The following is a 21,449-nucleotide window of genomic DNA, read 5'->3' on the forward strand; positions in this document are numbered from 1 at the left end:
CTTCATCTTCCACTCTTCCGCTCTTTCTCTCTTCCCTTATTTCCAATCCTAAGTTCGACTCTCTAACCCAGCAACAATATGTTCTCTATTTTGCCACCATTAATTTGTTCCCCTCATTGGAAGAGAAAACCCTTCTGCTCTCCCGCTCATTTGTTATTCCGTTCTTCCCATTCTTCCCTAGTTTTCCATCCCTATCAGTCAAAGTATCTTTCCGACAGTGGCTTCGACTTTCTTCTCCACGCTTACATGGCATGTGGAAGATTCGCCACTCGCCGCAAGAACAGGTGCAATTCTAGAGGTCAACTTTGCTTGAGTAGTTTGTATCCTTTACATCATATATCATTATGTTTGATGCAAATACGGATAATGTTCGACCTTCTTCTACATTTTTATGCAAGACCTTCTCAGGATTGTGGCATAGATGTGTTTGAACACCGTAACCTCGATTACGCTGTTCATGCATCAATTGCATTATCTGAAGCCTGATATGGTCAACCATCTAAGGCACGAGCAGATGTCGAGCCTCCATGATCCAACTATTAAAATACTCTGCCGTGTTAGATATCATAATACCCCAGCGTGGACTTGGAAAAACTGTATTTGCTCAATGCTCCGAGTTTGCGTACATCAGAAAGGTTCTAGTCCCTGAGGCTTCTGATGTAAGTTTGCTAATTAGCTTTTCGAAAACATTCAGCCTTGGAGTATAGGTAGTAGCATTTAGTAAATCAAGCAGCCTCTTTCTTTGAGCTGCACGATAATGGACAAGCACCTGCATTGATAATTATCAAAGGATCAAATCTAGGGCATCAAAATTAGTTAGATAACTTCTAGGTTGAAAATTCAAAATATGATGCTGCAAATCTAATTCTTGAAGTTGTCTTTCACGTGACGGATACAATATGGATGGTACCTAACAGAAAAGTACTTCGATATTGATTTAATAATTTTTTGATGTCTATCCGTCATAAATATAAACTGCTTTAAGCTTTAAGATTCTTTTACAAAAGATAAAAGTAAACAGTATAGATTAAAAAGTTTCGATCCTCTCAAAAAACTAGAAAATCACCTGCCATGCATACACTGACCCATAGTATCTGTTGAATAGAACTTGCCCTACTCAATACCCAACAACAATTGATGTACAAACAAGTGATGAGCAATCGAACTCAACTGTTTGGTTCAAAAATGAATGTAATTACTCAGACTTTTTTACATGGACTACTATACACGCCTCCTAGCATCATTTGATCATGATAGAGGCATCATCCAATCTTGTCTAAATCTTCATAGGAGGATATAATGGTACATGAAGAAGAAAAGAGGATGCCCACAAATTGTGTTTTACTATCTTCATAGAATAAAAGTAATTAATTTTTAGGAAGATCACTGGCTAGTTTGCTTATCGAAAGACATACAATTTCTCTTTTTTTTTCTATAGAGAGAGAGAGAGAGAGGAAAATAAGGACACAGTACCTAATGGAATTTATTCAGATTAAGAAGATAAAGAATTAGAATAGAGAAAGCCAGAAAAGAAGAAAGGAAAGAAAGAGAGAGCAGAGGATTGCCAGATAGAAGTGCCTCAAGAAAAAGAGTAGCTGCTCACGAGCAGATCTGTTCACTTACCGACTTAATTTTGGGAGGCTTGGGCTGAAATCAAACTCACAACCGATTCGAAGGGTTACTTTGTTCACATTAACCCTAAACTACTCACATTAGAAGACATAGAAAGTCCATTCCTCTAAGCATAGACCATGTATGAAAACATAGATTTTGTGGAAAAAAGGTTTATATCACAGATTCAACTACTTGGTCAGACCTTTTTTTTTTTTTTTTGAGCCTTTGATTCTCTTGCTCCCTAATCCCCTTGCAAGAATTAAAGTTGGTATCACTTTTGCTCAACAAAAGCGAAGCACACGGCCCATTTGTTCCTTAAAGCCATCAAGAATCATATTGTCCAATTCAAAGTTGCCATGTGTTAAATCACAGCCAAACCTATGCCAATCCCATCGACCCCACTACTTGTTCAGGCCTTCTAGTTTCCAGTCCAGACATAAATTTTGTTTCTTTAACCAATTTGTTGGAACGTGTGCGAAATCTTCACATGCGAAGGTACAGTGTTACCAGATGTAAAATAGATCAGCCCCGTCTTCGACATGTGCCTCAGTTGCAAACAACCTCTTCAATTATTGAGGAATTGCAACTTTGTTTCCTCAGCTACAACTCTTGTTCGTCCTCTTATGCCTTCTAGCAGATTGTATTATGGTTTAGAGGAGGTATCAGATGTGGTATGAAATTGGTTGTGGAAAATTGATTGTTTTCTGTTTCAAAACTCTCTCAAGTTAGACTCTTTTGAGAAATTTGGAGCTTGCGACCATTTTGGATTTTGGTGCTTTTTTAAAAAAGTGTCATTCGGATGTGGTAAGGGATACAATAACTTGGTCTCGTGAGATCAACAAAATAGAACTCTTCATGTTCAAAAGAGGCTGATATAGCAGGAAGTGTTGGTCTGAAAATCTTTATAAAATTGCTTGGAACTTTTAGGTAATAAATGCTCTTGCTTGTTGGTCTCGATAAGGTTCTTTCCTCCACTAGTTCTTATGAGCATCAATATTTTTTGTCCTCATTAACAGACACCTAGTTTGGAACTATTTGGTTTCTTTTTCTTGCATCTGTTCCTCTCCTTCCTTGACAATATAACTCATCTCTTTTTCTGATCTCTATTGTAAATACGATTAATCTTCAATAAAAGCCGAGTGGCTCCTTTTGCCTCTCTTTACATCAAAAAAAAAAAGTGCAGCATTACAAAATTTGCTATTTCTCAGGCCATCATTGCCTCATGCACAAAAAAGGATGATTGAGATCAGAGTACTGAATCAATATGTATATAGAATCCATAGTGGTGGAGCATGGAGGCATATATACCTTGTGACATGAATTATAGATGGTTGCATTAGAGCATTAATGATGATCAGAATTTTGTTATTAAGTATAGTTCGAAGAGAGTAGTTGTCAGGACCCGTGCAGGCATATGTTTAGTTTCATATCGATTATTCGCCAGGTAGATCTTGAGTATTTATATAGAATCAAGAAATCCAAATAATATCTTCCAGCTAGCTATTTTGGATGAGGTCCTGATGTCATGGGTTGTTGCAGTAGTAACATGCATGATTGGTGAACCCCTTGGGCTTGGAAGTACTTGTACCGCATCTACAAAATGAGATAGAGATAGATAGATAGATAGATAGAGAGAGAGAGAGAGAGAGAGAGAGAGAGAGAGAGAGAGGAAAAAGTTGGTCACATTATTGAAGTGAAGCCTCCTGTTTTAGTTAAAGACTTGGCACATATTTCACTACCAAGGTAGATAATGGAAAAAGGAAGGACAACCACACTTGTGTAAGAGAATAGTAGTCTGTGCATGCATTCCAGAACTTTTTATATATATAAAAAAAACTTGCGTAAGAGAGATCTAGTTCATGCATGTACAGGAGCTAAATTTACTTTCAATTGAAGAACGCATTTTTGGTATGTAAAAGAGACTACTACGTTATTCACGAATAGAGGAAAGCCCAATCGCTAAGCATAGACTCAAGTGGCATTTTATCATTCATGACATCAACCCATTGTTTCAAAGGTCAGAACAAACTCAAGTGGCATTTTGTCCTGGTTTCTGCTTTCCACTCTTAATTTTTTGTGGAATGGACGCTCGAACAACAGAATCCAGCAGCTTTTCGATCACATATTATTATGTCAGCTTATTATTCTAATATTTCGTCAGGCTTTAAAACTTAAGATGCTTGGATTCTTAGACCGTTGACTGAGTCTTGTCCACAAATATAAACCTTAATTAGAGCCTGGAAAAGGAAGTAAAAGATCTTAGCTTACGTCGGGACGTGTTCAGAATGACTAACATTTATATATGAACAAATTACATGCAAGCGTGATCCATGCACACGGCCTTGGCAATTCTACTTAGTCCACGGTAGGCTAGGGCTGACCAAGGACTTATTATTTAGTATTTAGACTTTGCAAGTATGAATAGCCAGGTGTTGGACAAACAAACGTTGAGATCTAGTATTTGACTTATGCTGAGAATCTACCCTGAGATTTATCTGGTTGACCATTGTTTTTTTTGACGGGGAATACATCCTTATGAACATAGGTTCAAAATTCTGGGTTTGTTTCAATATTGGCTTAGATGAATTGCAGTAGCTGGAAAGGCATTGAAGGCTTTAGAATTTGGATGCACTTCCGACTTGGAATCACTTGGTCTGTACGGTTGAAGCCCATTGGAAGAACAAGTGTGGTAGGGAACGTGGTTGTATTATTGGTCATAAAAGCCACTATTCTTCCTCATAAATCCTTAAACTGTATAAAAGCAATTTAAGTTCCCAATTTTCAAGATAAATGATTGGTTTTGATGTAGATAAAGTATATTTCTACTGCAGGGATTTTCTACTTGTTATCCGAACACTTTGACTCTTAGTGCCCTCCATAATATTTTGTACCATAATATTGATAATTATGATACTATATAAATATAAAATAATAATATTGCGGTACACGTATGATATTAAAATATAATGTTAGAATTTTGTACAATAATATATTATATTATAATATTAAAAGTAAAAAGTTTTATAATTAATATGAAATATTAAATATGCTAATATTATTATGCACTATATTAATATCATATGATATGATATTATAATATACTACTAGATAATATTAGTAATATTCTAACATTAGATTTTATCAATGTAATAAATATCAAGAAATTTAATATATTAGATATAATATTATTGTAGCAATAATTTTATGTTGTAATTATAAGATTAATAATCATTGTAGCAAAGCAAAATATATTTTGATATTATATTTTATAATACAATATAATAGTATTGCAATATGATAATATTTTATTACCATACTAAAATAGTAATATTTTATGCTAATAATACTATATCAAATACTTAGATATATTATAATATTTGGATAATATATTGAATGATATGAAATTAATTTTAGAGGCACAACTTAAAATGGTGAAATAGCCTATGCCCCCAAAAGGGGTATAATTTTGTTTTGAAGAGTATAGTCTATTCCAAGTCTATGCCTATTTTGGAAATGGTATTTTTATAGTATAAATCTGTTTTATACTCCAACCAAGCAGCAATGAAATGATCAATAGTTGCATTCACAAAGTATGAAGAAAATGTTATGAAGCTATCGCGTTGCTCCATTCACTAAATAACAGCTTGTTATCTACAAGATATTATCTTCTTAAAAAAGTTAACTACAAGACCTAGTTAGCGGATGGACATGGTATTTGCTATTATTAGTCATTGAATGAAGAAATGAGAGGGTTGCACATAGGGCTGCAAATGGGTCGGGTCGGGTCGGGTTGAGTGACCCCGACCCGACCCAGTTTTTTGTTCGGGTCCTAATTTTGGACCCAGACCCGACCCGATTGAAATTCGGATCGGATCGGGTCGGGTCGATGCCGATCCCATTGGGTCATTCGGGTCGGATCCGGGTCCGATCGGGCCCGGGTTCGGGCCCGGTCGGGTCCATGAGATGAACAAGTTTTAACCCCAGAGCAAGCAAAGTTAAACAATTGTTTTCTGCAAGCCGAGCCTATTCACACATGCAACCAATACGGAGCAGCAGAAAAAAAGCAAACATTAGATGGGGGTAGCATGAAGGCACACTCAAAATGACATCAGAAGCAACAATCATTTTGGTGATAAATGAAAAAATAGCATGCAAAAGTGACAAAAATCCAAGGCACACTCAAACATACATCAGAAGCAACTCCTCAGTGTTCATTTACAAATGATTTTGGCGACAAATGATTTACAAATTTCTTTAGTAGAATTTACAAATTTCATTTGCCCAGGAGTCATGCTCTCAACTCCTCTGCCACTGCATTAATGAACTCCTTAGTATTCAACCACTGGTCTCGAGTCACCCTGGAAGAGACAAAAAGGCTCGCATAAAATCATCTGTTGTTTCATTTGCCCAGGAGTCTTGCTCTCAGCTCCTCTGCCACTGCATCAATGAACTCCTCAGTGTTCAACCACTAGTCTCGAGTCACCCTGGAAGAGACGAAAAGGCTCGCATAAAATCATCTGTTGTTTGATGGTTTATAACAGACGAAAGCTACAATTTTAGAAACAATAATAGTGATATGAGAGTCAGATGGTACTTTGGTCCATGATTGAGGAGAGCAAGATCTTTAGTCATCTTTCCAGACTCCACAGTTCCAATGCAAGCAGCTTCCAGTTTCTCGGTAAAATCAAGTAGTCTAGCATTGTCATCTAGCTTTGCTCTGAAAAACAAAAATTTTGGGATTCAGAATTTTCATCTAAATGATGTAGGGGCTGAAACCTAGGAGACCACAGTGCTAATGAAGTAGAACACGGTTATGGATATACAGATCGTGTTTCTCTAGAACAGACAAAAGAAACATGAAGACCTTACAAATTCTTGAAATACAAACTGTGAAAACAAATAAACAAATTCTTGAAATACATATTAGGAAAAACAAATAAAAAGAAATATTTCTAGTTAATGCTTGCAGTTAGATCGGGTCGAAATTTAGGACCCGACCCGGCCCCGCGGGTCCTAAAATTCGGGTCGGGTCGGGTCTAAAGCGGGTCGGGTTGGGTCGGATCCCGGGTCGACCCGACCCATTTGCAGCCCTACTTGCACATCAGTAATCAATCCTTTATCAATTAAGCTTGTAATTCGAGTTCAATCTATGTTGCATTTTATTCTTAAAGAATTTCCTTTTTTTCTTTAATATGCATAAATAGATAGATATATACGTACATACATACACACATATATGTACATGCATGCGCGCGCGCACATATATATATATATATATACATAATTATGTGTGTATTTATGTATTGAGGATAATATATTATTTCACATCATGTACCTACATTTAAAACAAGCAGTCAATTGGGAGCTGATCAGAAGTTTAATTGAGATTCTTCCATTAACACAATCAATTTTTGATATACGGACAATTTTCACTTCTAACAGCTACCCATCATGATAATTGCAATTCAATTATCAACCAGCCCTCCACCCGAAATCATGTCACAAAATGAGATAATTAATGTGATCTAAGTAAATTTATTTTATGAACAGTATGCGCATGGAGGCTAGTTGCACTAAGAATAAAATTTGATTTATAACAATTGCCATATAATATTTTGGTGCTAATCAAACAAAAATCATTATCCCCACAATACACTTATGTAGATGTGTACCAAATGACATCAAACAAAAACAGTCGACGAATATGGGCCGCGTATGCGCCCTTTGTACCTTGGATCCTCATAGATGCAGTCATGCAAACTCCTTTTTTTTCAAACAAAATGTAGACAAAAATTTGTAATGAGTGCTTCAGCCGTCATTACCAAATCTTCCTTGACGTAAACGTCACCTTACTATTTAATGGGTTGAAAGTCGACAAACTTAGAAACAATTAATGATTGACAACAAACGAGTGTGAAGTGCTCACCGTACACCAAATGCACAAGAACTCGCCGTTAAAGTGGATCGACTTTGTCGGCGGCATAGATATAAGTTCTTACGGGCAACAGAGGCCATGCAATCCTTTGTGATGCGTGTCAGGCGATCTGAAGCAACGGAATTCTGATGACCCAACTTTTGCCCTTGCCCTGTCGACTACCAACCATTACAAATAGTCGCCACATCGTCCTTTCTTTTATTTATTTATTTATTTATTAAAACAGATGATTCATAAGATAAAAAAATAAAAAGTTCTGGACCGCTCTAGGCCACTCCATCTTTCCAAGCCATAAAATACTTCTGGAGTGACTGGCCACATACGATGTCATCTGGTCAGCAGCTCTGTTAGTCTCTCTGAATATGTACTTGGTTTGAAAGGCCACACCGCTAATCATAGCCCGAATGTTCCGAAACAAAAGGTGGCACCCTTCCACGCTATTGGTGCTACTCTGAATCCAGCCAATCGCTGTAGCCAAATCGTCCTTAAGTATAACTATACTAGCCTGCAACACACGCCGAGCATGGCCCAAGCCGACTCATGCCGCCCTCGCTTAGCCGCCAAAACTGAGGTATCGAATATCTAGCAACCTCCAACAACTACCACCCTGAAGTTCAGGCCTTTGATGATGAAGCTAGCATTACCTCTCCTGCCACCATTTAGCATGCATTCATCGAAGTTGACCTTGAGAAAACTCGATGTGAAGGCTTCTAGGTGAAAAACACCATTTGCTTCATCATCCATCTTGAAGACAGCCGGCTTCTCTTTATTATTAGGATACATCATGTATCGCAATAATAGTACTTTGTTATATTCCAAAAATGAATAAAAGCCATCCACCTCCAAAATGGATGTCATAATTCAAAAGTTGCACTGTAGAGAATCTCCAGGTGAAGAGCAGTAGGTGAGTCACCAATTTGTATCCCTTTTTAAGCTCTTAATTGAGGACACGTGTACTAAGAATTTTTTTGCAGCACAGAGATCTAACAATTTTTTTTTATTATTGATATTGACGAGAGTCGCCATGGTTACGTAATAGATGTTTGCGAATCTATTACATAACAGCTATGCATTGCACCGGCCAAATGATCGAAGGTAATTCCATTTTCATTCCACATGTGCTTCACAAGTGCCCTACGCTCACATGTCATGTTGCTTGGAATCCAATAAGAAATTCTCGTCCGTTTCCTGAAAGGTGTTAAAAATTATCTGGCACGACATTTGAATTCACTCGCTTCCAAAAACGTTCTCATTGTAATTGTTACCTTCAAAATAAATAATGGAAGAGGGAACCATACGAGTTGTTTGATCCATCTTATGGATACATTATATTCATTTTTCAGGCATTATGATACTTACAACATGTCAATTGTTTCTATTTTTAAGATCCTAACTGAGGACTACTTCCCTACATGTACCTTAGGGCCTCTCACAATTGAAGTTAACATTGGGTTTGGTTATCTCAACAAATGAGAATAAATTTTTATTGAGCAAAAAAGATTAGAATACATCACCAAAAAGGATTGCAAACTCAAATTACCGTAATTACTCTATTTACATGTAGTTATAGTGAAATCTAATTATATGTAAACAAGTAAGAGAGCATGCTAATTAGTTGTTATGTCTCCTTGCATGTCATATCTTTCCTCCAAGGCAGTTGACAATTTTTTCAGATGTCATTTCTCTGTCTTGTTAACTACAATATTGTCTCTTACCCTTACGCCTCTTTCCATCCTGACCACCGTCCGTTGAAAAAGAACAAACATGAAACCACCCTGAGTGTGAGACCAGCCTCCAAAACAAGTAGCTCGTCCCTCCTAGCTAATACATACTAATCTCAAGGTTCACCATCTCCATACCGAATTCCATAACGATGCCACACAAGTATAGTATCAGTACGGTATGGTACGAAATTTTTTTAGCATACTGAATATTAATACTAAACTGATATAAAATAGTATGCTTTATACCATTCGATTTGAATCGGTACGATATATTTTGGTACAACCTTTTTTGCTTTCTCTCACGCACACGCTACCGAGCACACAATGGAGTTTTGCGGCTTTGACCCTTGAGGACAAATAGAGAGATATTGCTCTTATAGACGTAAAGCCACATCAGACTTAGAAAGGTCAACTATATATTAATTTCACGTGTTCTAATATGGTCGGTACATTCATTTGGAGTCATTATATTCGCATCTATCTATTTCTATCCATCCATAGATCCATCTAAACTCTTTATATCTATCCATCCATCATCAAAGCGTCTCTATCCATCGCCCACCATCTTTCCCCTCTCTGTGGCTCCTTGTGGGACCCATTTTGGTGGCTGGGAGGATAATGGTGGTCCTTCATTGGCCACTGTCTAGGGACGGTCCCACCCTCGCTCGATCCGCGGCCCAGGAGAACATGGGCAATTATTAGTTAATTACCTGCAGGAGTAGATTAATTAGCGGCTAATGCCCATGTCCAGACTCTGGGAATGATTTCATGCCACTAGAGGCCAACACATCAATAGGACACAAAAGGTTAGTGTTAATGAACCATGGCTAATTATTATATATTAAAGCTCCCACTTAGGGGTAATGAGAATTAAGAGGGGCAATGAAAGACATTATAAAATGGTTGGGCACTCGGATTGTGTTAGCAACGTGACTTGCATGGGGGATGGAGGGAGATCTACCTGGTCAACACAGAACTTTGACAACTCTAGTATACGAAAGCTTGATCAAAGAAGATCACCACTTAGGGGAGAATAAAAAAGGCTAAGAAGCTCCAGAGAAAGAGAGCATGAGTCATGGCCTAAGATAAACAAAGTATAAATTCTATAACGAGGTGGGTTCGGATCCATCATCTATGGCTGTTTGAAAACATTGAACCCTGTATGGCTAGCTCTAGAGAAACTATGGTGAAGATACTAGCTATATGGAAGAGTTAGCCTACTGTATTTGATCACTCTCATGTCCTTGTATGCTTTGTCATGAGTCAACCGAGAATGTATATATTGGTGCAGAAATCCTTCTGTAAGGAAACACAAACAAGTGATGAGCATTACTATAAAGTATAGTGGTTGATGTTTATTTTTGCTTTGGTCTGAACTATTTAAAGACTGAATAATTAGTAGAATATTTTATTACTTAATTACCTTGATAAAATATGCTTTTACTTACACAAATCATGGGGATTTTAGCTTTTGAAATATCTTCTCTGCCTATTTGATGTTGTTGGTTTCTTGCTATGGGAAAATGATCCGGACTGTCAACTATTTCAAAACTGTTCAGAATTTCTCGTGCATATATATTGATACCCACAATATTATCAGAATATGTTAATATCTAGATTATCATGTGTTGATACCAAAATTATGTCCGATAAAAGTGGAGGCCTGAAGAGCATCCGTCAACCTACATATAGAAAAAAAAAAAGAACAATAAAGGTCGCCAGAGCTAATCTAGTCGGACAGAATTTTGGAAAACAACAAAAGAGAGTATTATGTAGAATGATATGAGATGAATAGCCAATGCTATGAGCCTTCTTTTTAAAGATGGATGGTTTTTGTCCTGCTAAAGTTGGATTCTTCAGAGTTCGACTTCGACTAAAAGTCTACTTCTTAGCCATTCTTATCTGGTTTAGCCTAAGGATAAGAGCCCTACTAAAATTGGTCACTTGCTATGCCATGTGTTAGCTTATCATAGATAGGTCGATTTTAGACCACATTACAACGTTGCAACTAATTTATTTTGCATTAGAAAACTTTTCATACTACATCAAAAAAGTACCTTTTCTTATATTAATCACATATTTTTTTCGAGTAATATGCCAAGTTATTACTTTTCTTTTATGTTTATTGCTTGAACTACATAACGTTTACATTATACCAAATTGGAGAATTCCCTGCAATAATGCTATAAAACTCAGCACATTCAACTTCAACGTTATGACAATAATCAACAAAATTCATATTCTGTTTGAGTCTGAGCAAAATTCGGATTCATTTCATGAAGTGTACTTTGGGTCTTATATTAGAAATGGTTTTCTTGCTAACATTTAGTTTAACTTTCTGAATGGGAACAAAGGTGTAAAAACCAATGAATGAATTTCCCATAATTGCAAGAAAACTAAACATGGTATAGTCTTGCACAAAATCTTATGACCGAGAGTGCTAAAGTTCAACAATGTTAATATTGAATTCATAAAATGGAAGACTGATGGTATGAAAGCATAGATTTTGAATATTTCTACAGTGAGCTGACTTTTTCTTCTTCAACGCATAAGCAACCACCACACTGGATGAGTTGAAAGCAAGCAACGCAAGACCAGGTGAAGTTGTATTTCCTTTTTTGCTTTTAGAACAGACTGAAAGCCTAAACACGAATCCTAGTTTCTATAATTTGCCCTAAATCTAGTTCTCTTGTAGAGATGTTTAATTCCCAAAGTTGCCAGTGATGGGAAAAAATTTAATAAGCCGTTTTGGTACTTAATCTCCAAATTCAGAATCCTGTGCATGCATGCAAAAAATTTAATTAATGCACTTCATACACCATGAACTGCTTTCACCCAATTTTCCCAACTGCACAAGTGTATCAATAAGAATTAATAAAAAATAATAGTCATATATTCTCTTCAATCTAAAGGTTAGAAAAATTCCTTTAGAATGTAACAATATCAAAGAATTGGTTTTCTGTATGTGAAATGTACAGGGATGAGGAGATCATCTGCTATGGAGCCTTGGTTTTAATTTGTTTGGCCTCATATTCTCAGAGATTGCACCAAGTCACCAACATGCCTTGCAGCTTCTTCCCACTGCCACACGTTGAGCTTTTGTGAGCCTAGATATTTCTTTGCCTTGTTGAGAAGATTCTCCCCATCCTTCTTAACCTGTGCCATCTTCGGGCACTTCAATAGCCCGATGTAAGCATCCAAGTCATGAACGCATGCAGGATTCTTCATCTTAAAGAAGTCGAGAGCCAGTTCGACTCCCACATGAGCATAGCAGGAGCAGCTCCATGGAAGCTCGAATCTCCCCGCCAGGACCCGGAGGTTCTCGTTGAGAAAAACGCCCGGCAACTTCGTGACGGGATCGTTGACATTCACCACTCTCAATACCTTCACACCGAGCTCGTCGCACCTCTCCTTGAAGCCGGAATTGCCGACCCTCGGGCCACCAAACGAGTACACCGTGATGGGCACCTCTCGGTTGGATGCATCTCTATTCAATCCAAGCTCGGCGAGGTCGTAGCCCAGTAGAAGAGCTAGAGAGCTTCCCATGCTGTGTCCGGCCAACGTGATGCTCAGCTCCTCATCCTTGTACTTGTTAACAATCCGAGAGACCTCGGATAGCAGCTGTTCTCTGCAGCTGCCACTGCTGAACTTGCAGCTGCTATCATCTGATGTGTAGAGGCTGAGGAAGCCGGATTCGACCTTCACGTCGGGGCGGGGGTCGTGGGGGTCTAATCTTGCGGGAGTGAGCGAGCTCATGAAGTTGGCGATCCACTCGGTGTTGGTCACCGTTCCCCGGAAGGACACCAGGATGTCTCTCCTTCCGAGGCTCCTCACCTCCTCGTCGCCGGAGACGGCGACGTACCCGATCCACCGGCTGCGGCAGGTGCCGCTCTGGGTGGGGATGCTGATGTCGGGGGTCGCGTAGATGTACTTGGTGACCTTGTAGCCCGAGCCCGCCATCCCGACCTCCCGGAGCATACTGTTCTTGCCGTACTTGCAGTTCAGGTAGCGCTTCGAGCTCGGGTCGAGGTCGAAGGCCTTGTAGCACGCGGCGACGAGCTCGCCGTACCGCACGATCTCCTCGCGGAGGAGGGGATGCAGCGGCTCCACGAGGTCCTCCCAGTCGTCGGCGCCCTGGACTTCCCTCCACACGCTAGCGAGAGGGGCCTTCGCACCCACCATGGCGCTGCCGGCGGCGGTGCTCGTTTTAAGTGCGATGGAGGAGGGAGTGGCGACAGCCGATGTCAGCGCCCGGGCTGCGACGGTGGACGTCGCGGCCAACGAGGCGGACACTGGAGGCCGGCGAGTGCCAATTCTACGCGATGCCATAGGCGGGTTCGATATCGAAATGCTCGATGCCATCGCAAGATGGGAGGTGATGATGGAATTGGAGGCTGGTTGGAGAAGGGAGTGAGGCCAGAGATCGAGGAGTAGCGCCCCCAGCCAACCCTTTCGTAGAGCGATGAGAAGAGGCCGGGGAGTGGGTGGTATTTATCGACACGGTTCAGAGGACTTTCTTCCTTCGGTGTTGACATTAAAATGTTGGACTGCGAAGCATGTTTAGCGAGTTTTGACTGACATTTTGTACGTGGGGGATTTTTTTTTTTTAACCCTCCCTAAATAAAGTGGTCGGCTCGGTACAGTCACCTGCGGCCGTGTTATGGAAGAGAGAAAGACATCAGGGAGATATTGGAGAAGAGAGAGGGAGAGATGAGTCCAAGGCTGTGGTTGACTTCTAGCTCCGCGGAAATAGATGGTACAATTTTCTCATGCTATGGGGCTCAACATTTGTACCAAAAGTCAGGAGATGCCAAATGGCACGAGATGATTGATTTGGCTCTAATAAACTGCTAAGTTTGTGACGCGGGGGCGTGTACGAAAACTTTTTGGTGCAGAATTTGGGCTCTATTTGTTGGTTTGTGAGCGCCGTCCTGGGGGGGCGATTTTTGTGGTGCGTGTTTTTTATTTTTTTTTTGTGTTCCTTCTCCTCATGTGCCATTCTTTGGGGGGACGTTCAACGCGGCGAGAGGAGAGGGGAACATCTGGCCCTTGATTTTGGTGTGGGCGGATGGGAATGTTCGAGCGCGTGCATGCCGTCTATTTTGATGACGGTGATCACGTGGTCTCCCCTCCGGCCATCCACGTTGCTTTCATTTCCCGTGCCCTGGGACTTGTCGTAGGGGACAGAAACAAAACTAATTATATCTCCTTCCAAAGAAATAGATTGAGAGCTAGCAATTGGATTTTATTCCAAATCTGTCCATGTTATTTGGTCCGTCGGTATCAAGATGGTGCTGGAATGACGTACGTACTCACACGTAAAACAATCCACGGATCGAAAAAGACATACGAAAACTTGCAATTCGCATCGAACATTCTCTGGTGGAAGGGGGGCCAGCGGAAGCTGCTACGTGGGTGGGTTTGTCCCTCCCCCCTTCTATTTTGCACCAAAAAAAAAGAAGAAAGAGAAAAAAAAGAGAGAAAAGGTTGGCATGCATCAATAGCGTAAGTTTACCGTGAAGGAAAGAGTATTTGATAGATAGCCGTAATCTTATGGACTAGTTGAAATGTTATGGTTAAGGTTACTCTCCCAAACAATTACTGGGTGTCTAGCAAAAACATGAATTAGAGAGGGAGAAACCAAAGAAATCAATCTAACAAATTTAGTTGATTTATTGAAAAGAAAAAAAACGAGAAGAAATCATCCGAGTCTTATGTGTGTCTGTGCAAAGACTTGAGCATGTTATTTTTTTTTTTTTGTGAGACTTTTTAAAAGTATTGAAAGCACTCCTAGCATATCCACTAATGAAATATGGCCTCTAGGAAGCATCTCCACACAAAAGTTCAACAACAAGCATATTAGTACATGGGCGCCAAACTAAAATATGAAAAATAAAATAAAATAGAATAATCATGAAATACAAAATAGAATGCATGAAAGAAAAGTAAATATAATTAAAAAATCAACACAATGCATTAAGGCATGAAGATTGCACATTTCGAAAAAAAAGTTTAAGGATATGATCATTATTTTTAAAAAATGAGTATTATAAAAAAAAGTTATATATTGTATTGAAATGTTAAGGAAAAAAAAAAGAACAATGAATTATGAGAAAAATATGAAATACATTGACTTGAAGAAGATATTCTTTTCTCTCCCTAATTAGGAATGACATATACAACAGCCAACAAATGAATAAACTAGAGAGAGAGGGGAGAAGAGATGGTAGGAGTATTGGAGAGTTTCTAATCATATAATATGGAACATGGTAGAAAATTGTGGTTTTGTCATTGGATTGGGAGGGAGAATTATTTTGATATTTATGTTGGAGGGAGAGAATGTGGGTATGGAGATAATTAGTAAGCAAAGAAAGAAGAGAGATATTATCACAACTCAGAACCTCACCTAAAAAGGCTAGCCAGAAGGTATTATTTAAATTTTTTAATTCTGTATAAGTATCCGAGATCTTCTTGGCAAGTAACCGATATTTTAAAAATTCTTAGTTTTTTGCGAATAAAAAGAAACTCTGCTCTGACTAAAAAAGAAAAGGATAGCAAAAGATTCAGAGTTTCGCACTTCCCCTGACCCGGAGGAAGACTTTATCCAGATCTCAAAGAATAACGAGCTAGGTAGTCGACGGGCAAAAAAAGAGGATAGGTCGGCCGGTCGGGGCCTTGAAGGCACATTCTTCTTTCAAAGCATTTTTCCATAGAGTGAGGGCATCCTTCAGTTTAATCTCTCTTTCAGAGTCAATCAATGTGATCCATCATGGCAAAGCACGTCATTGTTTTATTCAAGAAAGAAGGGGGTGGGACTAAATTCATGCTCTTACCGATGCTAATTATTAAACAATATGATGCTGTTAAGAAAGTAAGTTATTGTATTAGTCAAGGTAAATCTTTTATCCAATTTTGTTTCTCAATAAGAGTTTTGCTATAGTTCCCAAGTACATCACTGAGAAAGTACATATTTGAAATTTTGTTTTCTGAACCTCATGCTTCCGTATATGCTCACATGCACAAAATATTTAATATTATCATTTATTATATTTTTTGTTTTTTATATATACTATTACTTTCAAAAAAAGAATATTTCACATGCATCTATCATTTTATTATTTAATTACCAAAACTATCTAACTTCAAGGTATCACTGTTAATTGTCATTTTTTATTATAAGCAACTATTAAAACTAATACCAAGTTCAAGGTATCAATGCTGTGAAAAATTATCCAAAAAATATACTTTCAAATTTTCTATCCAATTAACGGTCTATTATAAAATTATACAGTTCCTTTATGATTCTAGGACATTAATGGGGCTTATTTATGTCATCAATCATGGGAAATTCTAGGACTTGACAATGGAGAAGAATCAAAATCGACCAGTTCTACTTGCCATCAAAGTTCAATAAGTTTTCTTTGCATGATCAAACTATAAATTGTTGCAAGTCCATCGCTTGTCCTATTTGTACTAAAATTCTATTTCTAATTTTTCTTTATTTTCCATTTCAATATTAGTTGGAATAGTTTGATTTTTAGTGTAAGTCCACTTTAGTTAGGTAGAGTCTTAAGCTTAATATATCTAAGTTTGCTTTTTAATTGGAGTGAGACGATGATTCTTTTGTTTTATAGTGGGAGAGAGATTGTGGTGTGAAAAGAGAGAGAGAGAGAGAGAGAGGGAGAGAGTGAGAGATATCCTTTTTCGTGAGGAGTGAGAGAGCCTTTTTTGTATAGCTCAATTTTTTAATAAAATATTTTTTTTCTCCTAAATTGTTGGAGCCTTTTTCTCTCCAGAGATGGATCTCGGGCTGGCGTAGTTGATCTACTCTAAGTAGAGTGCTATTCTACATGGTATTAAAGCGAGGTTAGAGAGTGGTCGAGCGGTTTGCAACTTTCAGATTTATTCAGAGTGTAGTTTTGGAACAGTAATTTGATTATTGGTGGTTCGTGTGTTTATAGCTTAGCGTGGTTGAAGACTTTTTAGTAATTCTTTGTGCAGTAGTGCAAGTATATGGACTCTTATTTTAGTGATTTAAGAGATGAATCATCATGGCTGATGTTACTACATTCTCTCTCAATGAGTTCAATCTGCTTGACTTCACCAATATCAATATAGCTATTTTTACTTCTACCGTGTCTTTCTATAAATTAACATATGTTATCTAATTTGGAAGGCTGTTGTCAAGATTTATTTGATAGGATAAGATTTATAGGATATCTTGGATGCATCAAAGACGATGCCAATAGATACTTTCACTATTAAAGTTGCAAAAAGCCAAAGCCAGTAGAATCTAAAATCTACAAAGATGATGCGAATTATTCAAATTTAGTTGATAGAAAAAAAGTATCTCCATATATAGGATATACAATAACTCAAGTAAGCATGGAATATTCTTGTGATAGTCCACTTAATTTTCAGTAAGGTGAGATATCTCAAATAAAAATTACCTGAAGAGCTGATTTTGGTTCTAGGCTTCTCCAAAAATCTAAATAAAGAATAAAATTGGTTTAATGATGAAGATTTGAAGCAAGGGAGCTTAATCAGTTAGAGATTGTATTAAGTTCAGAAGACTCAGAACATGGCAAGATTGATCTGCTTAAGGAACAATCAAATTCAAAAGAAAATAGAGGATTTGATCAAGTGGATATTGTATCAATTTTAAAAGAGATCATAATTGAAGAACCAGTTGATTTTGAAGTTGCTAAAAAAGAATCAAAGGATATTACAGTTGATACAGGCATAGAGATCTATTTTGAAGGGTCGAATCATGCAGAAGAGTTAAAGTTAACTAATTTTAAAGTAATTTTAAAGATCAAGTAGCAATAAAATATGATTGGTGTGGATGACTCATGTTGTATCCGGATAAGACATTTGCTCGAGACTCGTGCAGGGAATCTCAAAGTGCTTTTGGCGACGCTTAGGCTAGTGAGCCGTTTTCTTGGTTGCACCACAATCACTCCTTTAAGTACCTTACAAAGTGACACAACGTAAGGAAATGTGACACACACAGACGTGATTGGCTCGAAGTACATGTATGACATGTCATGGCAACAAGCGGCAGATTTCCTCTTTTCCCTCATTGGTTTCCTCATTGCCATCACAATCACTACTACTAGTACATCAGGAAAATAAATGTGATGGACCCAAATGTGGTGTTAGGCACGTAGGGACAATCCAAGTTGTTTGAATGGAATTTCCCAGCAGACTATCTAATCCACAATTGTTCCAACTTTCTGGCAGGAGAGCGTTGCTTCTTGCCTGCTTCATTGTTAGGTGTCACGCACTAGGCATAGATACACGGATTCATGAGGTACATGTATCACGTTTCAGCAATCAATGGGACGGATCATAGCGAGTTCAGCCGTGTCCCTTGGGTTCATATATATGATCGATGCATGTCATCAAGAGATGCATAAAGACCTAACCATCTTCAAAGAATCATCAACTTTTTATGAGTACGGTGCTAATAGAGAAGTGAGGGATAAGGAACTTTGTCTTTCATCATTTGATTCACGCAACTACAAAGTCTGAGTGAAGGAGATGTAGCAGATCAAACTTTTGTTCTTCTATCAGTATTTAAGAGCATTTCAAGTGAACCTGTCAGGCTAGATTCAAAGTTTCACTGTCCTTAGGGATAAAGACCAGCAATATATAGTAGTAAAGAAATGTGGCATGGCCTAAAGTTCCAGGACTTCAGCCATATTATACTCCATAAAACCAAACTCGCCAAATGGTTCATTACGCGGATCATGTACGAGAATTCAAGACTTTGACCACCCAAATGCACCTAAATCAGTTTTTCTTTTGAAAAGACAATGTTGTTTTAAATCTAGCAGCAACCATTGACCAAACTAGGTTTGCTTTATACCTCGGCCGTAAATTAATTTCAATGCAGAATACTATAACATGAAACCTTTATAATCCAGTGCATGCATGACATTATGTTTAGTGTTGAGTCAAGGTCTTGGCTAGTATAGTACTTGATTAATTTGTGCAGATGCATGCATGGTTACTATGAATCAATGGTTGAGTCTTTTTGTCAAAAATTTGAGCAGCAGCCTGTGGAGAAACTTTATATTCCAATTAGCAACGTAGCAGCAAATGTTTGCAGATGTTATTGTCAATGCAAGCTCATCTAGATCATTCATTTTAGCCCACAGGAATTTTTACGACTAACCATTCCTGCACTGGTGATGAGTTCATTGATCTTTTCCCCACTTTTCCAACTAGTCTGCGGTAATGTCGGCCTTAATGGAGAATATATTGAACTGAACTGTGGAAAACAAATGGCTACTACAGATCCAAGCAATCTCCTCTTAAGATGAATTGTGGAACCAGCAGGCTACATCAGACTTTTTATTAGAATGTATTTCACATCAAACCAGGAAGAATGATGGATTAAAATTTCCATCCCAGTGGTGCATAATTCTAAATTCCAAAATAAATGTCTTCCATAAGGTGAAAAAATGTTGTTCTAATGATTCTATTTAGATTTTTTACTTTGTTTTGAAAATAATGGTACGTGGAAAAATACCAATCGTTTTATCCATGTCAAACACTTGAGTCTTCCGTGATTATGGACAGCTTTTCTCCATTTAGAGGAAGGGTTGCCATCTCTATGCTATGTAGCACGGTATATTTGCGTTAAGCAATCTATAGTTAGGAGAATTAGGCCTTATACATATTGAATTCATGTGACTTTGTAATAATTGCAACAATGTAGCTTTTTAATAAATATTTTATCTTCTTAATGTCCACTTTTTCTCTTTACGCATAGTCTATTCAATTTCTTAAAAAAAAATGAAAAGAAAAAAAACCTATTCATGTGAGGCCCGGCCTCTTTGGCCTAGCCTTATGCTCGAATCAGGCTTGGTCCACTGAAGAAGAAGAAAAAGCAAAGAGAGAGGGAGAGAGATAGGGAACGAAGATGGGTTCTCCTATTTGAGTCGAAGGAGGAGATTGACTCGGTCTCCCCTCCGACTCCATCGGAGGCTTAGAAAACCCTAGCCTCTATATCTATTTAAGCAAACCCCACCCCTCCTTCGGGCCTCACTGTCGATCACCCCAAGTTTGCCACCGATTTGAGTCTCCTTTCGTTGAGATTTCTCCTAATTTTCTGCCGGAGATCTTCATCAAGCCATTATCGGTACCTCCTCAAAGTTGAGGTAACATACACTAATCCTTCTCCTCCTCCCTTTTTCAGTTCCATGGTTGTTGTCACCACCTCAGATAGCACTGGTGAGTCGCCGAATTTAGTTGAAAATCGAATCGCCCCTATTTTGAATCTCCTCTCCCCTGTTTATGTTTTATTTTGCCTACTTCGACATTCTTCGAGGCCAGGGCTCTTACCGGAGCTTCAATCAAGCTCTTGGCAAGCTCTGTTGCGGGAGCCAAGCCTCGGCCACCGGTCAATGAGTCGGAATACTCTAACTTTTCTTGTTTTGAGTTGACTTAGCATTAGTTTTCTTTTCTTTTTCTCCACCATCGGCCATCGTGGCATTGTAATCGCCGTGATCTTTGTCATATGTCGGACCTTAGGCAGCATTGCTGTCAGCAATGCCACCATTGATTGCAACCACTGTCGGGCCTCATGAGGCTCCTTCCCCCTCCCTTCTTTTTCCAAGAAGAAGAAGAAGAAGAAGAAATATTTTTGACTCTCTCTTCCTCTCTACAATCTCTCTTTAAATTGGATGGGCCCCAATAGAGGAACCTTCTCATGCAATTTTCAACAACATTATAAAATGAGTCATGATCCCTAGCCGCCAGGCGGTACATTAGCCTCCATATTATCCCTTGTCAAACACCACTAGATTTGGTTGTCTTTAATCTCTATGGAGCCAGGTTGTCTTCAATCTCTATGGAGCCAGCTATACCCTAGTTTGATCTTGATTGGATGAAGTTAGTATGATCGGATTGACTCAGGCCATTGGGCACTACCAATATGCTCTATTCCACCCTCTTAGTCTCTCCCTTCCCTATTCTTTCTCTCTCTACTCTCTCTTTCTTCCTCTCTCTACATGGTTAATGGACTTGTGGAGGTCTAAATGTCTAAGTAAGCTCAGGATGAACGTTGACCCTGGAGAGGGTCCCGGGTTGGTGTTATGCAACCCTAAGGGGAGGTTTCAGACCAACCTTATTTTGATCACCTGCCATAATCTATGGATGGTTATGAT

The 21,449-nt window shown here is 38.5% G+C and overlaps 1 protein-coding gene across 1 annotated transcript; it reads right to left on the reverse strand.

Annotated features, from left to right (window-relative positions):
* Positions 1 to 12,122: 12,122 nt before the first annotated feature.
* On the reverse strand, positions 12,123 to 13,798 carry LOC103708596 (galactolipase DONGLE, chloroplastic). Its single transcript, XM_008793607.3, has one exon. It carries the CDS (start codon positions 13,633 to 13,635, stop codon positions 12,301 to 12,303), a length of 1,335 nt encoding a protein of 444 aa, XP_008791829.2. The 5' UTR covers positions 13,636 to 13,798; the 3' UTR covers positions 12,123 to 12,300.
* Between the last annotated feature and the right edge of the window lie 7,651 nt (positions 13,799 to 21,449).

Source organism: Phoenix dactylifera, chromosome 13, assembly GCF_051530095.1.
Source record: "Phoenix dactylifera cultivar Ajwa chromosome 13, Ajwa_hap1_PhDact_Kaust_v1.1, whole genome shotgun sequence".
Taxonomy (NCBI): Eukaryota; Viridiplantae; Streptophyta; class Magnoliopsida; order Arecales; family Arecaceae; genus Phoenix; species Phoenix dactylifera.

Bases quoted from the DNA above. Each gene is read 5' to 3' on its own strand.
- LOC103708596 (XM_008793607.3), bottom strand. From the start codon at position 13,635: ATGGCATCGAGCATTTCGATATCGAACCCGCCTATGGCATCGCGTAGA.